This window comes from Equus caballus, chromosome 16 (assembly GCF_041296265.1).
Source record: "Equus caballus isolate H_3958 breed thoroughbred chromosome 16, TB-T2T, whole genome shotgun sequence".
Lineage (NCBI taxonomy): Eukaryota > Metazoa > Chordata > Mammalia > Perissodactyla > Equidae > Equus > Equus caballus.
Genome location: NC_091699.1, coordinates 15977967 through 16001590, shown reverse-complemented (window position 1 = coordinate 16001590; position 23624 = coordinate 15977967). Strand labels below are relative to the sequence as shown.

General features: G+C 40.3%; 1 protein-coding gene across 4 annotated transcripts in view; it reads right to left on the bottom strand.

Moving 5' to 3' along the window:
* The window catches only part of RAF1 (Raf-1 proto-oncogene, serine/threonine kinase), a 67203-nt gene that overhangs the window by 4957 nt on the left and 38622 nt on the right, over positions 1–23624 (bottom strand). For 2 of the 4 annotated variants that reach the window (XM_023619942.2, XM_014731414.3), the window contains exons 2-12: positions 21520–21751; positions 15547–15659; positions 13526–13628; positions 13060–13217; positions 11576–11674; positions 9545–9698; positions 6384–6411; positions 6148–6275; positions 5669–5786; positions 1111–1195; positions 149–325 (exon numbers count right to left, since the gene is read on the bottom strand). In XM_023619942.2, the coding sequence (XP_023475710.1) occupies positions 149–325; positions 1111–1195; positions 5669–5786; positions 6148–6275; positions 6384–6411; positions 9545–9698; positions 11576–11674; positions 13060–13217; positions 13526–13628; positions 15547–15659; positions 21520–21726 (1370 nt within the window). In that variant the 5' untranslated portion in view covers positions 21727–21751. Of the gene's footprint in view, positions 1–148; positions 326–1110; positions 1196–5668; positions 5787–6147; positions 6276–6383; positions 6412–8878; positions 8939–9544; positions 9699–11575; positions 11675–13059; positions 13218–13525; positions 13629–15546; positions 15660–21519; positions 21752–21978; positions 22513–23624 lie in introns of those variants that run through there. The other 2 variants (XM_070237246.1, XM_001492240.7) reach the window with 2 other exon arrangements.

Genomic DNA, 23624 nt, shown 5'->3' with positions numbered 1-23624 from the left:
CAGCCCACCCCAGAGGCTCATTTTCAACTGTGCAAAAATAGCACAAAAGTCACTTAATAGACTTGGCCTTTCCTAATCCTGGTTCTGATTTAGGGACAAGTTGATTCTTGGACCCCAGACTTTCTAAGTCATCAGGTCATCTACTCACTCCATTCCCTGAGCCGTCTGCCGGGCGATGTCAATCAACTGGAACATCTGGAACTTGGTCTCCTGGACATGCAGGTGTTTGTAGAGGCTGCTGCCCTCACACCACTGAGTCACAATTGCCAGGTTGTCCTTCGTCATGTACCCCATGAAGAGCAGGATGTTCACGTGCCGTGTTTTACTGGAGGGGGGGAGGAGAGAAAAAGCTCTGAACAAACCTTCCGTTGCTGCAAAATAGGGAGATCTACTCTTCTTTCCCACTGACAGTGGATCCTGTGTGTTCTTGATGCCACCTGTGCTTACAATCTGGGTGGCTGGCAAAGCAAACACATGAGACTGTTGATAATCCAGCTGGTGTTCTAAGCTGACAAAGGAGCCCACCGTTATTCACCTCAGAGCTGGCCTTGATTATAGAGAGGACATTCTCTAATCAGTGTACACTCACAATTCTCCCCATAGGGGTCACAAGGACCCCTCCCCTCTGGGGAATCCATCATTACTCAACTTATTCCTAGAAGTCTAAATAGTGACTCAAAGATTTGAAAGCTGATGGTTTTGAAGACTAGAATAAGGCAAGTTGACTATAAAAAAAAAGTTCTTGGAAATAAATGTGAAAATAGAACTTATTTCTCCCTACCTCACACCAAAACCTAGAGACAGAACCTGGGCTACTAAGTGTAGTGTACCTGGAGACCTAAAGCAGTGGGAGGGGTACGCTCATCACAGGGGGCCCCTCTAAAGGTTTAACACCCCCATAAGCTGGAAGGAAACCTTCCACTCCCTGGCACTCGTAAGGAAGGATTTTCAACCACAGGACTCCACAGTGAACACTCACTAACCACCCATCCCAGGCCCTCAGGGAAAGGTCTGTACCGTGCAGCCTTCTTACTCTGTAGCTCATGTACCACCACCCATGCCCCACCCCTGCCACTCCAGGGGGTCTAGACGGGCCAGCTTTCCACTCACCGCAGGACAGCCACCTCGTTCCTGAACGCCTGGAACTGCTCTGGTGTGGGGTCAACAACCTTTAAGATTTTCACTGCAACGTCTCCTGCAAATTAGTTTGTAGTCAGTGCATCATGTGAATGCTCTTACTTTGTTGTTTTCATATACCCTAGTTTTGAGGAAGGTATAGTGAATCACTTAGTCAAACATCATATCCCTACACAAAGGGAACAAGGCTTGAACAGGCTTGGTTTAAACTATTCTTATTAAGCCTGACGTCCCCACTAGGGAGGTCATATGTGACGGGTCACAACCTGGGCCTGTGAAGATGACACTGGTGGTGGATATGAACGGCCCAAGAGATACTGAATATTGGGAGCCAGAAGGCCGTTTCAGGAAGAAGGCCACTTATCAAGCAGTTGATGCTAAACTCAGCAGCCACATTTCAATGAGAGGAGATGATCCCTTGTATAAATTCAAAGATATTTATTGAAATTAAGCTTCTTTGCCTTCAATACCATTAAAAAGTAATCCTAATGATTAATACTGACTGCTTACTATACCCTGGCACTGTGTGTGCCTTCATAAGCATTATCTCCCCTCCGACCCTCATAGCCCTCATTAGTTGCCCTATCACGTAAATACTGTTACCCTAATTTTATAGGCAGCCAACAGAGAAGTTTAGTCACATTCCCAAGGTGATACAGCCAAAAAACAAAAGTGCTGGAGCCAGGATTAGAACCCCAGTCTGACTCCAATGCCTGCACTTCTAACTACAATACTGACAACTGAGTGTCAATCACTTTGAGTAAAACCAGCCTCTTTATATAACTTGAGAAATATCCAGGGATCAATCTACTTTGTATGCGCTACCAATTTAGAAGGCACTTTCAGAAGTGTTTTCATGTCATATTTATAATAGCAATTATAATAAATTACTTGAGGCCCTATTAGGACTTCAGGTTTGCATGGCAAATGAATTTGCTAAAACGCAGCCTTCTGATGATCAAACAAAGTAGGAGTTCGCTGAATTAGTTCAACTTGGAAACAAATTAGTTCCTCCAAATATCAAGCATGTCCGCTTGGCAGCACCCCACCTGGCAGCTTCTGTTGGGGCACTCCTCATTTCATTTTCGGGGAGCACCTCCTGGTAGAGAGATGGTTCTTATAACGGGTCCCAAACTGTTGCCCTGTGATCTCTGGTTTTATCGTCTAAAGCTAAAGTCCCCACTTAACAGCAGCCTCCAAACTAGTTCTCAGCCAATTCCCTGGCACACGTATTTACCAAGGGCCCAGGGCTGCCGTGAAGGTGCTACCAACTTTGGATGGGAGAGATAGATGCAAGCTATATTCAGAGCTGCCTTCTATCTAGGAAGATGGAGCTGGTAAACCATGCAGCTCCAACATCAAGTTCCTTATGAATGAGCAGGAAGACAAGAGTCTTTTGCTTAATTCCTCATTCTGGAGCAATCTGACCCAAGATAAGAGTGCTGAGGGTGGGGGGGTTGCAGAGTGGGGAGTAAATCTCTTGGCAGAGAGGATATAGAAAGATTTTCTGAAGGAAATGGGATATCGGCCAAGGCAAGGATTTTACTCAACAGGAAAAGAGGCTCTTCCAGACTAGGTACCCCAGTAACAAAGGTGAGGGAAGGGGGAGGAGAGAAACAGGAGTTGTGTTTGGGAAACTCCAGCATGCGATTTGGGCACCTGCAGGACAGGAGAGAGCCCAGGCAAGATGCAGGTACAGTGGTGACAGTGGGAGTAGAAAGGAGGGGATGGAGGCACGAAACCCTATGAAGCAGAACTGACTCAACACGACAGTCAACAGAGTGGGAGGGCCAGGAGACGGCAATGCTGGGGCCCAGGCACTGGGCAGGGCTTTAAAGGGACAGGCTGAGGGTAGGGGTGCAGGAGGAAGGCTTGAGGAGATGCCTCAGGGGGGGCTGCCTCTTGAGACCTTCCTAGGTCATGAGCCTAGTTTTGCAATCCTTTCTCTGTCTCACGGCTGTCCTTTGGGCATGGTCTAGTAGTCACTGAACTCACCCTCAGCGTCACCCATCTTCGACCTGATCGGTAATGCAACCTCAGAGCACAAAGGATTCACTGGCAGCCAAAGCTGCCCACATGACGCACTCCGACCTTGCAGTCAGCTGAACACCCTCTCCCTGTAGCCTCTACTTTTCCTAACAGTGCGCAGGCCTCAGCCCTGTTAAAAGTTCATCTTGTCTTTGTCCCCTCATCACAGTCTGTTCAGATCCTCTCATCTTCCTAAGTCCTATCATCCAAATCTGCATTCACCTCCATTTAAGTCATCCACAGTACATGAATCTCCATGCAAGTCACCGATGGCAAGACTGAACAGGGCCAAATCAATGACAGAGCCCTGTGGCACCTGCAAGGACCATCTACCAGCCAGCTCATAGTAACAGTTACGATAAAAGATAACATGCCATTTCTTACTAAAACCCAGAGGACTATACTCTATCCTACAGCATTCCCCTCATTTATATGTATATACTCTGAGGAGTGCCATGATAGGGATTCAATTTGCTAGGAACAATGGGCAAACGTTATAGGAAAACAAATCTTAACTCATATAAGGAACGGTTTTCTACTGGTAGGAACTGCCCAGAGCTAGAAAGAGTTCTCAGCCATGTAACGAGCACCCATCACTCTGATTTTTCAGGCCAAGGCTGGCCAAACCTCTGAAGGTCTTGACGCACCATCTGAGATTCCATTTCACCCAAAGTCTTTACGGGACTCTACAATCCCCCACCCTGGATCTCACTGTTAGCCTCCCCCTCACTCACTCTACTGAAGCCATTCAGACCTCCTTGAGTTCCTGGAAAAGGCCAGGTGAGAGGCCCACTTTGCACCTGCTGTTGCTGCTTCCCTAGGTATCCGTACCACCTTCAGGCCTCAGGCAAATGCCACTTCCTCAGCAAATGACTCCCCTACCAATCTACGAAAAACTGTGGGCGGGGCCTGCGACTCTATACCTGCTCTCTGCCATTTTTCTCCCTACCACTTACATCACACTATATATACCGTACTGTTCTTGGTTACTGTCGCCACCAGAATATGAACTTCATATGAGAAAGAAAAGAATTGTTTATCTATTTTGTTCACTGCTTCATTCCTAGCCCCTAGAAGAATGCTCGGCATTAGAAGAATGCTCAAGAGATGAAGAAATGAATGAATTCTAAAATGTAACTGTCAGCAAGGCAAGTTATGAGTTGAGAAGCTGTCTGTCTGAGGCTCTGGAGTGGGAGTGGCCATGGCCTCTGTGGGGAATACTGCGTACTTAGTTATTGGCAGCACAGGTCAAGAATCAGTTTCTGGCAGGGAATGTCAGGACTCAGTGCCCAGCCTGAGGCCCCTAGGCCTTGCCTGGCCACAATTTCATAGAATTAGGTCTGGGCCCCAAACAAAGACTGCTCTCCAACCTGCCCCCAGCAGTTCTGGGGGCCAAGCGCATCACTGCCAAGCCCACCTCTCCAGCACTCTATGCAACAGGTGTTCAGTAACACTGCTTATTGCTAATCCCTCTCGCCTTTCAAACCTGTTTCTCAGATGAGTATAAAACTGTATAGTAATATTTTTTATTCTCCTTCTGGAATTATCCAAATACCCTTATAGCTGGCAATCTTACAACATGTAAAGGATGGCACTTATTTACTTCAGCAAGTAATATAAATGATACAGGTAAACGGCTAGGGAACTTTTTATGGAGGGCAGCTTATAACAACTACATGAAGTAGTTATTATTCATCAAACCAGAACTACTTACTTTCCCTTAACAGTAAAGTCTGAGGCAATGTAATACAAACAAGTTAAGACACATTCCTATTGGCTGTCATGTTTTTTAATAAGATATTGAGTTGATATCATGTTTATCCATGACTGAAGAAGGAAGAGCGATTTTCACTTGGTGAACGTGGAATGTTTTACTTTTTTAAACACCAATTCATTTCCTTGCTTTAACAATTTGGGGATTGTCTAAAACTTATTATACACACCTCTGCTTTCCATACAGAAGAGAACGAACACCATTCCTCCTACTCTTATTGACTCAGTCAAACTTATAAACCTCAGCCTCAGGCTGTGAAGGGGATCCCAGGCCATGGGTTACACCAGGCTGTTGGCCTCTCAGGATCCCAGTTTTCTTGCATGCAAAATCTCTAAAGTCCTTTCCTGGTTCAAGTTTCTAGAATCCATGCTCCTCATAGGAACAGACTGTACTCACTTAAGGAGCTTCAAAGCATGTCTCACGTGCAGACTGCACTTAATTTATAAGAGATCCTGACGTTTGACTATAGGGCTCAACTCTTATTCACCAATTCCTAATTATCCTGGAAACTTTAATCATACCAATCAATCACAGCACAATCGAATCTAAAAAGTATGCTATGAAACTTCACTGAGATACTGAGCTCAATCTTCAGGTGTAATCAAGTGGCCCTGGAGAGTGCTGTTGGGAGCCTCGGGGCATAAGAAATCTCATCCCTGCCTGGCCCTCTCTGGACTGAAACTTGACTTCACCCCACGCCTTGCAATAGAGGGAGGGCCCGGAACTTACCGTGCCATTTGCCCTTATACACAGTTCCAAAGGAGCCTGACCCAATCCGGGTGGAGAGCATCACTTCACTCGCTTCTATTTCCCAGTAATAGCTTGAATCTCTCTGACCTCGAGGTCTCTGAAACAAGCAGAGATCATTAATGCACTCCATGTAATGGTAAAGGTCTGTTGTTTAAGGAGGGTGTCAAAGAAAAGATCAACTCAATTCCATCCATTCCCATATCTTTCAAAGACAGACTTATTAACTGTCATTCCAATTTTTGTCCTTTGAGAAAACACTATTTTAATTGTACCCTGCCTTACAACAAACCAGGAAGTTTTCCAATGCAAGCATGCCAAAAATGGCACTGACATAATAATATATTCATTAAATGTTTTTTATTAGAGCCCTTCCCCCCAAAATTAAAAGTATTCTCATTTCTGACTAGGTTTTTCTTACTGAACCCCAAACTGGAGGAAGTACTGTTGGCCATACTCACAATTTTGTTTTTCTCCTGGGTCCCGGATCCTGGTGCCCGCTCTCTCTGTGCCGGCACAGGGGTTTTAGGCTGTGACCAGCCCGTTGGGCTCAGATTGTTGGGGCTGCTGGACAAGGCTGAAGGTGAAGCTTAATAGACAAGACAAAAAGGATCCACACATGGATAAGCCAATAGAAGATACACAGCATAAAGAGAAAAAGCCTATTACTATGGGCTAAGTGACTCTGGACAAGTACCTGATTCACTGTGGCTTCGAATTGCATCCTGAAAGAGAAAAGGAAAGCTGGTCAATGTACTCACTAGAACAGATCTTCTCTTGGAGAGGGAAAGGGGAGGAGGAGGATTTGCAGGAACAAAGTAGATTATAAAACCTCTAAAATACAAAAAGTCTAATTACATACTCTAACTTTCTTTTGATTAAATTCACCAAATATCAGTGGTCAATATCTCCAAGATTGTTATCATCAAATATTAGGAGCACTGATGTTAATTTTTCATATACAGTGAATCTCCATATACAATGGAAACCACATTCTTTTTCTCAGAAGAAAGCAATGCACACAGCAAACTCATACTCTTTAAGGAAGGCTAGCAAAGTTACTATCAGCTGAGATCTTTCCAATGATTGGGAATCTTGCTCCATTGAGCCTCAAAAAAAACCTGAGGATTCAGTGGCTAGCTCACTCTTACTCCTCTAGGAGTTTAGGGCATAGTGACCAGAAGTTGAATTTGATGAGGGTAAGCACCGTTACTACATACTTTATCTGAGCCTAAAATCATGGAAAGCTGGAAGCTCTGCAAATCCCCTAGTCCAAAACCTACAATTTACAGAAAAGAAAACACACGTTTGAACAGGTAAAGAGACTTGGCCAGGGTCACACAGCCAGTAGATGGCAGAAATAGAACCAGAAACCATCACCCGTGGATCTCAACCCTGAGCTCATTCACCACAAAATGTTCCTCAGACTATACAGGTAAGCTCTGAAATTAGTTATACTCTTCTTAGGTGAAAAGTCAAAGGCTACCTTTAGAATTTATTAGAAACTGGGTAGAATAGTTTAAATCACACCCTGCATGAGACCTAAATCCTCCTTCTATAAATCCCCACTTGGAGTATATAAAATAATAATACAAAACCACTTGACCCCCATATCCTCAAAAGGGCTATTTTTCTGGAAAGGTCTACTGTCTTTATGTAACCACAGTGAAAACAAGATGCTTTTTTCACAGAACTATTACTGGAATGCTCCCATTCCATGACATTTTTACAAGATAAAAAGAATCATAAACCAAGCCGCCCCTCCCCCTCCTTTGGCAACCTCACCCAAGCATCTTCAGAGTTTACCAATAAAGCTTGGTTCTCGAGTTCCCAAACCTGGCCAGTCTTCAGAATCACCTGGGGAGGTGTTTAAGAATACAGATTCCCAACCCCCTGCCCTCCACTAGGATTAAGCAAGTCTGGGAGGGAAGGCAGGAAGCCCTGGAATTTGTATGTTTTTAAGTACGGCAGGATGATTGCCAGGTGGGCAAAACTTTGGCCGAAAATAACGTGAATTTCAACAGAATATTCAGCAGCTATAGCTTTATTATCCAACTAATCTATTCTTTGCTTCTAGTCAAAGCATGGCACAATGTATTTTTATTGACCAGAATTACATTCCTATGCACTAGGATTTTTTTCTTAACATCACAGTAATTTTCTTCCCTGTATCCATTATATACCTCATATTTTCTCTGCTAATTTCTAGTTGGATTGATTTATCCTTAAAAGGAACTTTTTAATCATCTTGGAATCTAAATATTATTTAAAGAGAATTACAAACGGTTTAAACAAAGCAAGAATGTGTAATTTAAAAATGGTGAATCACATGTAATAAAAAAAACCAGGATCAAAATTTGCTCTGCCTCTAAAGTAGAGAGAGGATTAAGCACAACATAGTGCTAGTTGTTCTATAACAAAAATTAAAGAATTTTCAATTTTAATGTTCCCTCTAAGTATTGGAGTGCTTACACAGGAACAAATCATATAATAGGAGAAAAGCAACTAGTATGTTATTGTATTATTATCAGTGCCAATTATGATAAAACAGAAATAATAAAATTCATAGCTTGCATACATGACCTCTTCATGATAATCTTGTGATATTCAAAGCGCCTCCCCAAAATCACCAGTTTAGGCCCCACATTCAGAAGCGAACTTTTTTGTTGAGTTCCTGCAACCTCTGATAGGTAGGACAAGTACGTCGAAAGCGATTTGAGGTTTGAGTGCGGTAAGCTGTGACTGAGTTGGCAGGTGTTCGTGAGGTTTTTCAAAGAACAATTCATGATGTACAGAGGGCCCAGTTGTCTCCAACAAGCTTTTAAAAAGGATTCTCAGGGCATATCAACCAAACTGATACATTTGGTTTCTAAATGGAGTATAAATAGAACAGTGATGCTGTAAGCACCAACTAAATAAATCTAGCACTAGTCTTGGTTGGAAATGATTTTAAAAAATTTTTAATGCCCTTGGCCTCCAAATCTCACTTGAGAAACTTATTCCACCTATCAGCAATACTGCATACCAGTATTTTTCTTACTCCCATTACTCTATTGCCAAAAAAGAAAACATAAAAAGTGTGACAAGAAATACAAAATTTAACTTGGTAATTGTTTTGATAGTCTACTGTCTGACAGTCTTAGCAATCCTGTTAATTTACAAGAAAGCAAAGGCATGAAGAAGAATACCTACTCTTCCCCTCAAACAAAATCGTCTGGACCACGCCCTGGGAGAAGCATTCAGGCTGTTATTCTAGTCCAAAGCAATGAGAAATAAAGAAGAATAAAGAACAAAGGAAGTATTTTAAGTGTATTCAGTTGTTATTAAAGATGAACCAGAAAGCAAACGAAACAAACAGAACATACCAAAAAGCCAAGAAAAGAAAAAGCAGTTTGAAAACACTAGCTTCGGGCACTTTTTCATCTCCCTAAATCTCTGCTTGTTAGGATCTTAAGACTCCACCCTTTTATTTCTAAATAAAATCACTTAAAGTCTTTCAGAGAGTTTGTAGTTCTCCATCACTACTATTTTCTTTCCCACACTGAAATAAAACTACTCTTTATGTATATTATTCACTAGCCCACTGAAATCCTATTCAAATCTGACATGGAAAGAATGAATTCAAATGTTAACATTTCTTCAGGAAATTTTAGTTCTTCATTAGAATGATGTACCAACCAGATTATTCAACAAGTCTAAAGATGCAGTGGAAAAAAAAGAAATTCAAAAAGTACAGGGACCCAAGAAAGTGCTGCAACATCCTTATCAGGTTTGAAACCCAAATCTCTCTGACACAACAGTCAACTCCACCCAAATAACTGAGTAATATTCATCACCCTCCCGGAGGGGCCCTATTACCTCAATCATCCTGCTGTCCACAGGCAGGGTGGTGCTGACCATGTGGACATTAGGTGTGGACGTCGATCTCTGCCTCTGGGAGAGGGAACCTTCAGAGGAGGGACTGGAGGTGTTGAATGTGAAGGCGTGGGGCGTGGAGTATCTGTGCTGGGAACTAGGCAAGGAGGAGAAAGAAAATTCCATGACTGACACTCAGGCCCCCTCCACTGCTAAAGTAACCACCTAATGCATTAAGATACTCAGGGACAAACTCTATGTACTACAACCTTTGACAAAATGTTCCTTTCTTTCAATCTGTACCATTTAAAAACCTTCTTCAGTCTAGGTCCTTTTGCATGCAAATTTTTGAAAAGAAAATAATATATGTGCTTGGAATTCAAATGAAAAGAACAATACATAAGTTTTCTTCTTTTGAATAAATCCTATCTACAGAATACTCCAAATTCTTCGACCATCCTCGGAAAGAACAGATTAGCCTTTACTATCCACACTGCCACCCACTAAACTAGTTGGAACTTGCCCCTTTTAATTTAGAAACTAAATTAGAGAACATTAAGGAAGATATTGTAACAGATGGTTGGACCTGCTGACCATGTCTACAAAAATGCCAAAATTTTAGCCACTGTGCATCCTCTCTCCCAGTAACCAGCTAACAAAGTCAATTAATGTGAATTCAGTTTTTAGGCTGCAACAACAACTGAAATTAATTACTGGCCTCTTTCAGGCAATGCCACTCCCCCACCAGCCAAAGCTAAGTATAACGTTTAAGTATAATGCATTAAGTATAACATTTTCATTATATGTTCTAAAGATTACTTTGAGTTTTGTTCAGATTCAAGTAACACCATGCATGAATTCAAGGGATAAAGGGCTAGTTTTTGAGGGAAGCCCGGTGGTGCAGCAGTTAAGTTAGCGTGCTCCGCTTTGGCGGCCTGGGGTTTGCCAGTTCGGATCCTGGGCACGGACCTACACACGGCTTATCAAGCCATGCTGTAGCAGGCGTCCCACATATAAAATAGAGGAAGATGAGCACGGATGTTATCTCAGGGCTAGTCTTCCTCAGCCAAAAGAGGAGGATTGGCAGCAGATGTTAGTTCAGGGCTAATCTTCCAAAAAGAAAAAAAAGGCTACTTTTTCTAAGAGAAATTGCTCTACTGCCTTGAAAAATTGCCTTCCCAGGTAATTCAACACTTATGCCTTCAGAGGCCTAGTTTCTTCTAAGAAATCTTCAGAAGCTAGTACAGTTTTTTGGTCAGACTTGCTTTTCAAATTATCAAGAAAAATAAAATCATACACAAGTAGATGTCATTTCAACAGAAATTCTTTGTTCTAAGATATGCTGCCTTTAACAATTTGCATGGTAATTTTACAAAGGTCATTAAATATTATACAATTATATATACATTAAACTCAGATATTTTGGACAAAGACGTAGATGTTATTTTAGGTTCCAAATTCATGCGTAACACGAGCAAGACGTGAACTCAACAAAACTCTGATTCTAAAGCTGAAAACAGAGTAAAGACAAGTTACACACAAATTCACAGGCACATTAGAAAGGATATTTATATTAAAAATCTAATTAGACTCTTTTTTTAAGACAGCAGTCTATTAAATACCATGGTTTTAGCAATGCAAGACCATAATAAGCATTTCAAAGTTGAGGACTTTATTTTTATTGAATCACTGTATATAGTTTTGCAGACTCTTTCCCTGAGGCTCAATTCACTACATACTGAGGAAGGCAAAATCTCAAGATCTTTAAAATGTCATGAGATATTAAGGGACATGCTACGATAATAGAAGAAGCTGTAGTCAGAATCACTTTCCAGAATATAAGAACTACAGGACCACAAAGAGAAAGTTCTACATTGTGCTCTAACACCAATGTTAAGTTCCACAGAAGCAGCAAGAGGTTTACACAGAGAGAGAAGGAAATGCAAAGGAACTCACATCTTTTGTATTCACCCTTTCAATTCCACCTGCCCCATTGTAATTTTCTTGAGGAAAAGCTATAGGTAAAAAAATTACCTAACAGGCATCCGGGAAACAGACTCTCGCATCCGACGCATTGTCAAGGAAGGCAGTGCTGGGACTCCACTATCACCAATAGTGGAATTCGGAAACAATCTAAACGAAATCAGAGAAAGACTGCTTTATAGACTTCTGGTAATTTTACAGTCAGCCTGCCTTGCCTTGCAAACACACAGCTACTCAAACTGAACTTTTCCTAGTCACGTGTTCCCCGATTATTTCAGGCTCACAGTAAAGAGACCACTGACCCAAACGGCTGAGGTGAATGACTACAGAATGTAAATAATATTGACCTGCCAGTAAACATACAGGTTCTAGTGTGCATTGCTAGGAAATACTGGTCCAATGTCCAGCTACAGTAAAACAATGTTTTTTAAAGCTACAGGAGGGCACTTTATAACACAAATCACATGAGCTTTTCTGGAAATATTCTGTCTAGTAAACGCATAGATGAAAAGACTGAAATATGAAGAATAAGTCACATTCAGCACCAGAAGTCATAAATAAGAGGAAAAGAGACATTAACATTAATTGGGGATCTTCTTTCCAGGAGATGAGTACTTGCGCTTAGCAATCTCATGTTATATCAGTTAATCCTCATAATAACACTGCAAAGAAGGTACTATCCCTTTTTTCAGATGAGTGAACGGAGGCTCAGTGGTGGTTACAGTTAGTTAATGACAACACTGAGACTGTGGCCTATGTCTGCTGGATTCCAAAGCTTGTGCCACTTATGCTACACAAGGTCTCTCTGCAAAAGTAACATGTGATGACCATGAAAGAAAAAAGATGTTTCCATCATGGTTTCATGACAACACTCTCTTGGTTTTTTCTAGTACCCTCAAAAGATGATAAAACTTCAACTTTAACTTTTCATATCCCTGTTAACAGTTTTTAAAAGGAACTTTGGAATACTTACTTTTCATTTAAATCTTACTAAAAAATATTTTGTCTGTATGAAATATATTTTAGTAACTGGTTTGTCTCCTGAGGGACACAAGCGTCTTTTAAGGTTTTAAATTCAAATTGTTTTAAGATTCATGTTTTCTCCAGTTTGAGGTGAAGAAAACAGCACCAACTACGTATGCTTTTTGCTCCTTCTCAACATCAAAGGTCTGTTCAGCGTATTTAACAAAATACAGAGTAGCATCTACTAGCAACCTAGTAGACAGCACTGGTAAGAGAGAAAAGCCAAAAGTCTTTTTGGTTTTCACTTCCCTTTGTTCTTTGCCTTATTGAATCAGTGTGTCAATCTCCGTTTGACAGATCATAGTCATACCTGCTCATTTTAGAGAGTTATGCCACACTAAAACTCACTAGTTTCAGAACTGTCATGTTTCTGAAGTCGATGGTTTTGGATCACAACAATTCATTTAATAAGTCTAAAACCCAGACTTCTCAGTCAAATATACAATAAGTATCCTCAAAGGAGTTTATAGCTCCAAGCCCCCTTATTCTTTGAAGAAAGAATGATGCCTTACAAGAGTTGTCTGATATTACTCCAGTCCACGCACATAGTAGGTACTTTGGTGCTACAGTGCTCATGAAATTTGTAGCCACAAGTCTGACATCGAAATCCATTTAGCAAGAACTTCTGACAGATGTCACAAAAGGCAAGCTTCAGAAAGGTCTTCCGAGCCTGGAACAGTAAGAATACAGGTATAAATTATGCTGAATAAATGAGAATAACAAAAGACAAAATAATGTCCTTCTTAGCCCCCAGAGGTTTTAGAGAATGAAGAATCATACTTCCAACATTTGTAAAATTCATAGCTAGAAATTAAAGTACATCTGTGATGAATGAAACCTAAATTGCCTTATGGTAAATAGCATAACTAAAGCTTTAAACAATCCGGTGATATATATGCTTATTAGCTCTGAGAAATTCCTATTACGCCAGCCAAAGCACCCAGTGTGCAATAAAGAGAGAAGAGATCTGCAACTTACAAAGTTGTGTGTTGTGAGAGGAACATGATCCAGGAAATCTACTTGAAGCTCTTCTCCAATCAATGAGGCAGCATCAGTATTCCAATCTAAACGTGCTTTTTTACTAAAGGAGATTTTGAAAAACATAATATGAAAGGGAAATGTTTAAACAAGGTAAGAGTTCAATAGCAATAACAGCTACCATTTATCTCATACTATATAAACATAAAACTTAACTTAATCCCAGACAATACTAACTTATTTAATTTATACAACAAATCTATGAAGTAGCCATTATTATCCCCATCTTAAAAATGAGAGAATTGGGGCCCTAAGAAGGTAACTTGTTCAAGGCTACATAGTGAGTGTAAGGGCCTATGTTGGAATCTAGGTCAGCGGGAGGCCAAAGCTTGTGCGCTTAGAATAAAGTTTTCTTTAAACAATGAAATATAACAATCTCATGATAAAGAAAATATGCAATAAATTGTACCTTGTGAAATTAAAATCCTAAAATATTATAACATGGGTTATAAATATTGCTACAGTAGCAAAATTTAATCTTTACTAGCTTACTTCAATCTAGAGGATACGTAAATACAAAGGAATCACAAATGAAATGCACTTTTCTATTAATAATAAGCTCAGATCTGTAGAGTTGTTTGCAGAGTCTATAAATAGAAGTTGATGGGAATCTTAACTGTCTTAAAATTTACTGAGTCCGTTCTTTCTAGGCCTAGACAGAAAAATGGATATATTCAAGTAAAAATAAATGCCCAGCTCCTTTCTCATGTCTTGGATAGTTAATCTGGCTCATCTCTTGAAAGAAGAATATTCTCACGGAGGGAGATAACAACCACAGATATGTCACCACTCAAACACCTTCCTTCACCTACCAGAAGCCGATTCCAGCCATTTTTCTGGTTTTCCAATGGTAAATAATCCATCCCTTAATATAAGTGCCTATAAAAGGTCTGGGAAGCTCCATATCACTCCAAAGTCCTGTTTTGCTCTAATGAAGAGAAAGAGGACCAACCCTGTTTTCTGATCAGTTTTCAGGTGCTGTCTGTCTGAGAGAGAACTGAGAGTAGCTCCAAACCAATGCAGGATTGGATGAGAGTGGACGAAGGCCATCACTGTCTCAGAATCTCTCTCATCTTGAAAGAGCAGTATAGATTGGCTTGGGGACCAACCTGGGGCTATATCGAGATAGAGGTGACATCTGCTTCAAAAATTTGCACTTCAACAAACTGCCTCCTAAGCTGAGAGGAATAACATAAGTAGAGTAATTTCTTCTCACCCTTTTGAGGAGACTCATTCTCTAAGCTCAAACTGGGGAACTCCTTGAAACATAAAAGATGTAAGCTGAAGATCAATAACAGAACTAGCACTTTCCAAGAAGAAGATAAAGTCAAGGTTATTTCCCCAGATTTGGGGAGGGTGATAACAGATAACGGATAACTTTGGACGGCTCTGATGCTATGGGCTATTACTCGTCACCTCTGAGGGGATGCCTCTGTACTGCCACCACAGTTAGAAACAGGATGAACCTTCTAACTGTGAAAGTTCTTGAAGCAGAAATTGCATCTTTTAGCCCTGTGTCCATCAAACCGCAGGGATTCAGTAAACATTAACTGAATAAAAACGAATGAGTAAATCAGGAGAGAGTCAATCTCTAAAGGATAGCATTCATTAACTATAAACAATAATGCAAACACTTCCTGGGTATCCACTCTGCGTACTGCATTACTGCAAACGCAAAAATCTTTGCTTTCAAGAAACATACCATCTGGCGTTACTGTTTCCATCTACGCTAACACTATCAACACCTAACATTTATTTTATTTTTCAACGCTATGTTCAAGCAATAATTTAAAGTCATTATTTTATTTTTCTGAATTGTCTCTTTATAAACAAGGGTATACAAAATACACAATATTCTATAGGAAGCTAGCACAATTTTTTTAAATGGAAAAAGTTATTATTTGAAGCTAGGAGATCCTTACTAGTATGAAGGAAGAGCTGACTGACTTTGGAGTGCTTACCCTTTGTGTTCGTGGAGAAGTCTGAACACTGCACAGCACTCCGGTTGCAGGCCCCTCACCTTGAGTGCTTTCATAAGGCAGTCATGCAAGCTCATTCCATTTCGCACATTGACCTACAAACAAAGGACCACCTTTAGGAACAACACAGGCTGCACACAATTTAGAAAGGTGAGCAGAGAAATAAATGAACCTGTAAGGGTGTATGTAGAAGATGATTTATGAGAGCATTGCTTGTAATGGTAAACACACACACACACAGGAAACCACCAGAATGTCCAGCAATAGGTAAGCGTTTGAATAAAATATGGAATATTCATATATATCATATTATGCCATTACTACATTACTCATAATGACGTGAAGGGAAGGGTGTTCATGATATGTTAATTGGGGGGAATATTTTTCATAATAATACAAAGAGTAAGATTAACGGGTGGGAAAACTATATATGTTTACATGTCGTGTGAGTGTGAAAAGATACACCTAGCTGTTAAGATCAGGAGAGAGCTTGGCAGAGATAAAATGATCAACTTTCCCTTTATACATCTCTAACTTGTTTGTCTCACTGAAATGTGCATGCAAGCATGAACATCCACCAGAAGGGAAAACAAGCCAATCTGATCCATGAACAAACATTAGTTTTCCTGATCAAAAATTTGCATTTCGGGGCTGGCCCCGTGGCCAAGTGGTTAAGTTCTCGCACTCCGCTTCGGCGGCCCAGAGTTTCACCAGTTCGGATCCTGGGCGCGGACATGGCACCACTCATCAGGCCATGCTGAGGCTGCATCCCACATGCCACAACTAGAAGGACCCACAACTAAAAGTATACAACTATCTACTGGGAGGACTTGGGGAGAAAAAGCAAAAAAAAAAAGATTGGCAAGTTGTTACCTCAGGTGCCAATCTTAAAAAAAACAAAATTTTGCCTTTCAACCTACTTTCAACAAAATGGTTGACTCCCTAACAAAAATTGCATCTCACATGCACTTCACACTAGCGAAGGCAAGCAGGAAGGGGAGCAAATAGAGCTTCTGCCCTACTGTAACAACACATACCACAGTTAGTTTAAATAAATAGACACACCATTCCAAGTAGCCTTAGCTGTATACGCCCCTCCACATTCCCCTGCACCCAACCCTCAAAAGCTAGGCAGGCACTCAGACACGTAGTAGGAAGTATGAGCGCCAAGGGTGCTAATTATGGCAGCTATATAAAAATTTCAACTAAGATCTTAAGAGTTTTAATAAAACCCTACACATTGTTTTTAAAGCCGACACAGTTAATCAAAAGCAGGCAACTAGAGTCAGTATGGCCAGTAAGGAGAGAGAATATAGATCTGCAGTGCTTGCAAACTGCCTCCAGTAGGGTTTCTCTGCTGGGTGAAAGTGTGATAGCTGACAGTGGCCAACCCAGCCCCTTCCCAGAGGGAGGTGAGCGTATGTTTCTATCTATTTTAAAGGCTTAAAATATTTTTAAATATTCATTGAAAATGTTCCATAAAAAGTTACTATTAAAGGTTTCTTGAAGCAGTGATACCCTTAGAAAGATCCCACTAACTTCCAGCTTTTCAAACACAAAACTAAGTAAAATGAGATATACCAATGAGACCTATGAAGATAGAATACAAGAATGATGACAACGAAGAGTAATAAACACTCATACCCTAACGGAATCATGACCTGCATCAAATACTGTGCAGTGGTACTTTGAAAAGTGTAAAGTGATATCTGTTATTTCATTAAGAATCACAGTCTCCAAGAGCTAGACAGTTCTTTAAATATCCTTTGATCCAGTGGGGTTTGCAAATGCGGCTGGCACTAGAATCCTCTGAGGAGCTTGTGATAATACAGATTTCCAGCCTCCAACACATCTAAGGATTCTGATTAGGTTAACCTTTTTTTTTTTTTTTTTTAAAGATTGGCACCTGGGCTAACAACTGTTGCCAATCTTTTTTTTTTTTTTTCTGCTTTATCTCCCCAACCCCCCCCCCCCCCCCCCCCCGTACACAGTTGTATATCTTAGTTGCAGGGCCTTCTAGTTGTGGGATGTGGGATGCCGCCTCAACGTGGCCTGACGAGTGGTGCCATGTCCACGCCCAGGATCCGAACCCTGGGCTGCTGCAGCGGAGCACTCGAATTTAACCACTCGGCCAAGGAGCCGGCCCCTGATTAGGTTAATCTTGAATGAAGCCCAGCAATCTGTAGTTTAACTTGCTTGTCAGGTGATTCTAATGGTAATCAATGGTCCTCAGTTGTGGTCCAATCACTCATCCAATAACAAGAAGAAAAAGCAGCAGCAGCAACAGAGATACATGTTTACAAAACAAATGACAAGAAAAATTTAAAAAACAAGCAACTACTAATTATTACTTCTAAAATTATTTAAATCAGATGTACATCCTGTCACTCTTCTCTAACTACCCATGGATACATGTTGAAATCCATTAAATCTAATTTCTAGAGCCCATTAAGTGATTATGCGAATTCTTCTGGGTTCCAAAAGTGAAACAACCCGAGAATGATTAGAAACAGCGGGCTGATGGTGCTGGCCAGCAAGTGGCTCCTTCTTCCTTCAGTGCTCCCCTGAAGCTGGGTGCCTAGTGAAAGAAGCTGATTCCTCCAGAGACAGATGGTCCATCTCTGGTCAAAGAAATAAGAGAAATGAACTTTTTCTGCTAGAACCTTCTCATAAGCTGTAGAAGTCAACATTCCAAATCACTGGTTCCCGACTGCCAGTTGTGCTCAAATGAAGGCTGTCAAAGACTACGGAGATGTAGAAAAAGACTCAGAAATAATCATAGCTACCATTTTACCTATGAATTAGCCACTGTATTCAGCATGAGCCTCATTTCATAAAAGTCAGGAACGAGAGAGGCTCAAAATATTATGTAACTTATCTATACGATACAGTTAATAAAAGGCAATACAAAGCAACAAAAGCAAAAATAAACATGTGGAACTACCACAAACTAAAAAGCTTCTGCACAGAAAAGGAAAACACCAAGAAAATGAAAAGGCAGTCTATAGAATGGGAGAAAATATTCATAAGCCATATATCTGATAAGTGGCTAATAACCAAAATATATAAAGAATTCCTACAACTCAATAGGAAAAAAAACCAATCTGATTAAAAAATGGGCAGAAGATCTGAATAGACATTTTTCCAAAGACATACAGATGGGTCAACAAGTACACGAAACCATCAGGAAATGCAAATCAAAACTACAATGAGATACCACCTCACACCTGTGAGAATAGCCATTAGCAAAATGACAAGAAATAACAAGTGTTAGCAAGGACGCGGGGAAAAGGAAACCCTTGTGCACTGTTGGTGGGAATGTGAGCTGGTGCAGCCAGTATGGAAAATAGTACGAAGGTTCCACTTCTGAGTATTTAGCCAAAGAAAATGAAAACGCTAACTCAAAAAGATATACACACCTCCATGTTCATTGCAGCATTACTTACAATAGCCAAGATACTGAAACAACCTAAGTGTCCATTGATGGATGAATGGATAAAAAAATTGTGGTGTGTATATAGACAACGGAATATTATTCAGCCATAAAAAAGAACAAAATCTTTTCATTAGTGATAACATGATGGACTGCAAGGACATTATGCTAGGTGAAATAAGTCGGACAGAGAAAGACAAATACTGTATGATCTCTTTTATATGTCCAATCTAAAAACAAAACAAAAAAAATCAAGCTCACAGATACAGAGAACAGACTGGTGGTTGCTGGGGCAGGAGGATGATGGGATGGGAGAAATGAGTAAACTGCTTTATTCTGGCTTAGGGTTTTTTTCCAGTTTAAATAAACTTTTTTTAAAAAGACAATCCAATATGAACTCTCAGGATGACACTGTGAGGGCTCTAAGATGAATAATAAATCCTCCCTTGAGAGCCTTCTAGGAAATGGGGAAGTAAGATACATTTATAACTACCAGAATATAAGTGGAAATAATAAGTGCTATAAGAAAAATAGATATAAAGGGTTATGGGCATTCAAGAGAGAGATTATTGTCAGCTAGGGGAATCAGGGACAGGTGATATGGAAGCAGGGGAAGAGGTAAAATGAAGATCATCAGTAGCAGTACACCAGCAATTTCTTCAGCAAGGAAAAAATGAGGGAATCAGGTTGGCTGAAGTGGATAATGAGTAAAGCAGAAGAATGTGAAATAAGGCTGGAAAGATAAATGGGTGCTGGATTTTGAACTTTTTAACATCAAGTAAACCGGAGAACCACTGGAGCTCCAACACAGGCAAGTAACATGCTCAGAGCGGTTTTTCAGGAAAAATGATGTGGCAGCTGCTGTTATGGAAATTGGAAGAAGGAAGAGAGATTAGTTAGGAGACTAGTTCAAGTGGGACAGCAGAGCTCCATTAGGTTTCTCTTCTGGTTCCTCTTCAGGGGGCCCATCAGCACCACAAACACAACCATGAAAGGTCCACACGTTGACTGCCAAAGCCTCAATTCAATTTGGAATTATCCTTCCACAAATATGTCAGTCAATGTTGGTCAAGTAAACAGTACCATGAACAAGAATCAAAATAGGGTGTATGTTAGCAGATAAAACTTCAGCCAGCCAATCCTGAAAAGTAACAAAAGGGCAATACAGGGATTTAAATTTGGGTCTGATTGTCTTAAAGGTCCATACACTTAATCATTATACTGAACTAAGTCTCCCAGACAAACTGGTAGTAGATGGGGATGGAGAAGATAGCCCCAGTAACACCCAGAAGCAGCACCAGATGGTCTTCAGCTTCCCGTCAAATTCACACTTCCCACTTGGGCTCTCCATTTAAGGTTAGAAAGTAATGAGAAAAAGTAGGTTAAAATCACTTTGCAAATGAAAGACCACTGTTGAAATACAAGGGGATTATTACTATTTTGCCAGCCATTAAGCTTTCATTTTTAGGAAGGGGAACAAAAATAAATTCACTCAAACTTTACTCAAGCCTTTTGAGTTTTGCCTTCAGTTCAAAATCTACCTAAATGTACACCACCATTACTGGGAGGCTCTTCAGGTTCACAAAAGAAGTACAAAGGAATTTATTCCTAAATTAGGAAGAGTGGAACTCTTACAAAGAAATGAGAAAACTCTGGACTGGACTTCCCAACCTGAGACCCTTGCCTCACCTAGGTACACAGAATAAACCCAATGCACTGATTTTACATAAAGAATGGAGGGTGGGAAAGGAGGGATCATGGAGTTTTGAACTAAGGTTTTCTCAAATGGCCCGCCAAGCAAAATTAGTACAACTTGACTTTTCTGTTCCAACCAGGTGGGTTTTTTCCCAGGATAGTAGGAAACTTTTTTGAGCAGTAATTTCTTGGAAAAGTTGGGGTTCTGTGTCAGAAAACCAAAGAGCAGTGTCCTGCCATGATGCCAACGTGAATCTGTTGCTGGTACTACAAAAATAAACTATGCAGAAATAACCGGCTAGTTCCAGTGCTCTGGAAAAGAGGAAGACGCTGTGATTTCTAAGTTATTTCCACCTTTACCTGGGGCCTATGAACTTTATCAAAATAATTTTTTCTAGCAAATTTTCTTTTCTTCCATATACTTGATTATATTCAAAAAAACTTAAGAGAACATTTTGCTTTAATATGCAGAAGAAAACTTAAAAAAAAAACGTTTTAATTAGCTGGAAAGGTCTAAGGGAGCTTTTCAAAGAAAAGTCTTTGAAATACACCCCCATAAGAATGTACTATTTGTTTGGATGAAGCGACAGAAAAGAAGATATTCCAGGCAAGAGTAATAACAGAAGGAAGGCCAAGGGGTGGGAAAAGCACAGGGTGTGGAAGGAACACAGCAATATAAAGCAATAAAACCTGCAACTGAAAAGCCAATTAATAAAGATGCTAAGTGACAATGAAGATTTTGCCTGTCTATAAGGTGGGCAACACGATCCACAATGTTTTCTATAGGCGATGGGCAGCTTAACGTTCTAAAAGGAATGTTCACGTACCACGGTTCTTTGCTTATTTGGCAAGAAAACACGGATAGTGTTGCTTGTCTTAGAAGAGTCCGTAAGTTTGCCATCATCTGACGCCCGACGCTGATAGCCAAACTGCTGAACTATTGTAGGGGAGATACAGCTGGGGCCATCAAACACCGCGTCTTTGAATCCAAAACCATTGCTGATCGTCTTCCAGGCCCCCTGTATGTGCTCCATTGATGCAGCTTACAAATACTTAAACCTGGTAAAAAAAAAACAAATAATTATAAGTCTAGAACAAAAGCAATTAACTCAGCAATACAATATACAGAGTAATAGTGAAAACAGTAGTATATGGGCTTTCTTGTAAGTAATACCTTCAGCTTACATAATTTAATCAGAAAACTTCTATATTAGTTTATTTCCATAAAATATTTCATACACAAGTCAAAAATGAGCAAAAGGAGGACTACTGATCAAAAGACTCACCAAAGGTTACACCGACATTTAAAAGCCAAACTGGAACATGAGCCCAGGCCTCCTGACTTCTAGTCTAATACTTTTCAATTATATTTCTCTTCTTCTTTGGTTATTGTATATTAAGTACGAGTGACTACCACTGAGTATGAGTAACATGTTAGCACTATGAGAAATTTTTTTTAAACGTGTAAGCCATAATTTTATGCCCTCAATGAAGGAAAAGTAGTATTTCTAGGATGTGTATTAGACATTTTTATATATAAATTATCTCATTTAATTTGTGAGGACTCCAAAGATTTTAAATCCCTTCTTCCATCCACTCTTTATTTTTAAACAAATAAGGCACAGAAAAATCATGCTACTTGCCTAACACCACCCAAGTGATAAGTAAAACAACCAGATTCTGTATTTGTTTAAATTTAAAATCCATGAACTTTCCACCACAGCATTCAGAGTTCAGTCTTGGTGCAGAAACAAAGCTTGTAAATGGAAGCAAACAGAGATAGTCACCTAACTAAAAGTAACCAAATGCTTTAATCAGGCAACAAAAACACTGCGATAGAAGTCCACAGAAAGTCACACCATGACAGTAAGTCAGATACTTTGCAGTGAGGACATGCAATGCTCTGGCACTGACTGGAAGTCAGCAATCATGCAGAAGTGAAAGGTTTGTTTCCTCTTTTACAAAACAGTGATGTTGACAGAGAATCCCATCCTTCTCAAGCCTTCCTCCTTCAGAAAATTGTTTTGTCTCATTATTAACAGTAGCTACCAGTACTATGTGCCTACTATTATGAGGAAGTATATACTGCATACATCCCGCTCATATTATCCAACCTAACCCTTAGAGTGATATCCTTAGATATCACTTAGAGTAATCCTTAGGCAGAAATTACATCCCCATTTTACAGTCAAGAAAATGCTCACACAGCTTTAAGTGACAGAGATGGGATTCAGAACTGGGCAGCTCTGACTCCAGAGCCCTTATCTTCTTTTTTTTTTTTTTTTTTTAAGGTTTTCTTTTTTTCCTTTTTCTCCCCAAAGCCCCCTGGTACACAGTTGTATATTCTTCGTTGTGGGTCCTTCTAGTTGTGGCATGTGGGACGCCACCTCAGCGTGCTTTGATGAGCAGTGCCATGTCCGCGCCCAGGATTCGAACCAACGAAACACTGGGCCGCCTGCAGCGGAGCGTGCGAACTTAACCACTCGGCCACTCGGCCAACGGGGCCAGCTCCCAACCCTTATCTTCTCATGTATAACACTGACACTGGAAATCATTTAGTCAGAACTGAAATGGCCTAGAATTAAAGACCATTTAATCCAAACCTCTTGTTTTCAACCAGAAGTTTCTGTCTGAATACCCACTTTGTGCTAAGTTCTTTCCCATATCACATGCCTGAATCAAGAGGAGATGATAGATATTAACTATTCTTGGTTAACAGTTGAAGAAACCAGGGAGATTTAGAGACTTTCTCACATCACAACATGGTCCTACTCTCACACAGTCTACATACAACCTTTTTGGAGGAGACTATGGTAGTAACTATTAAAATTTTGAAATGTTCCTATAAATTGATTTAGCAATTCAATTCCCCTCTAGGAATTTATCCTACAGAAATATAAGGCAAGTGCATAAAGATATATGTACAAGCATC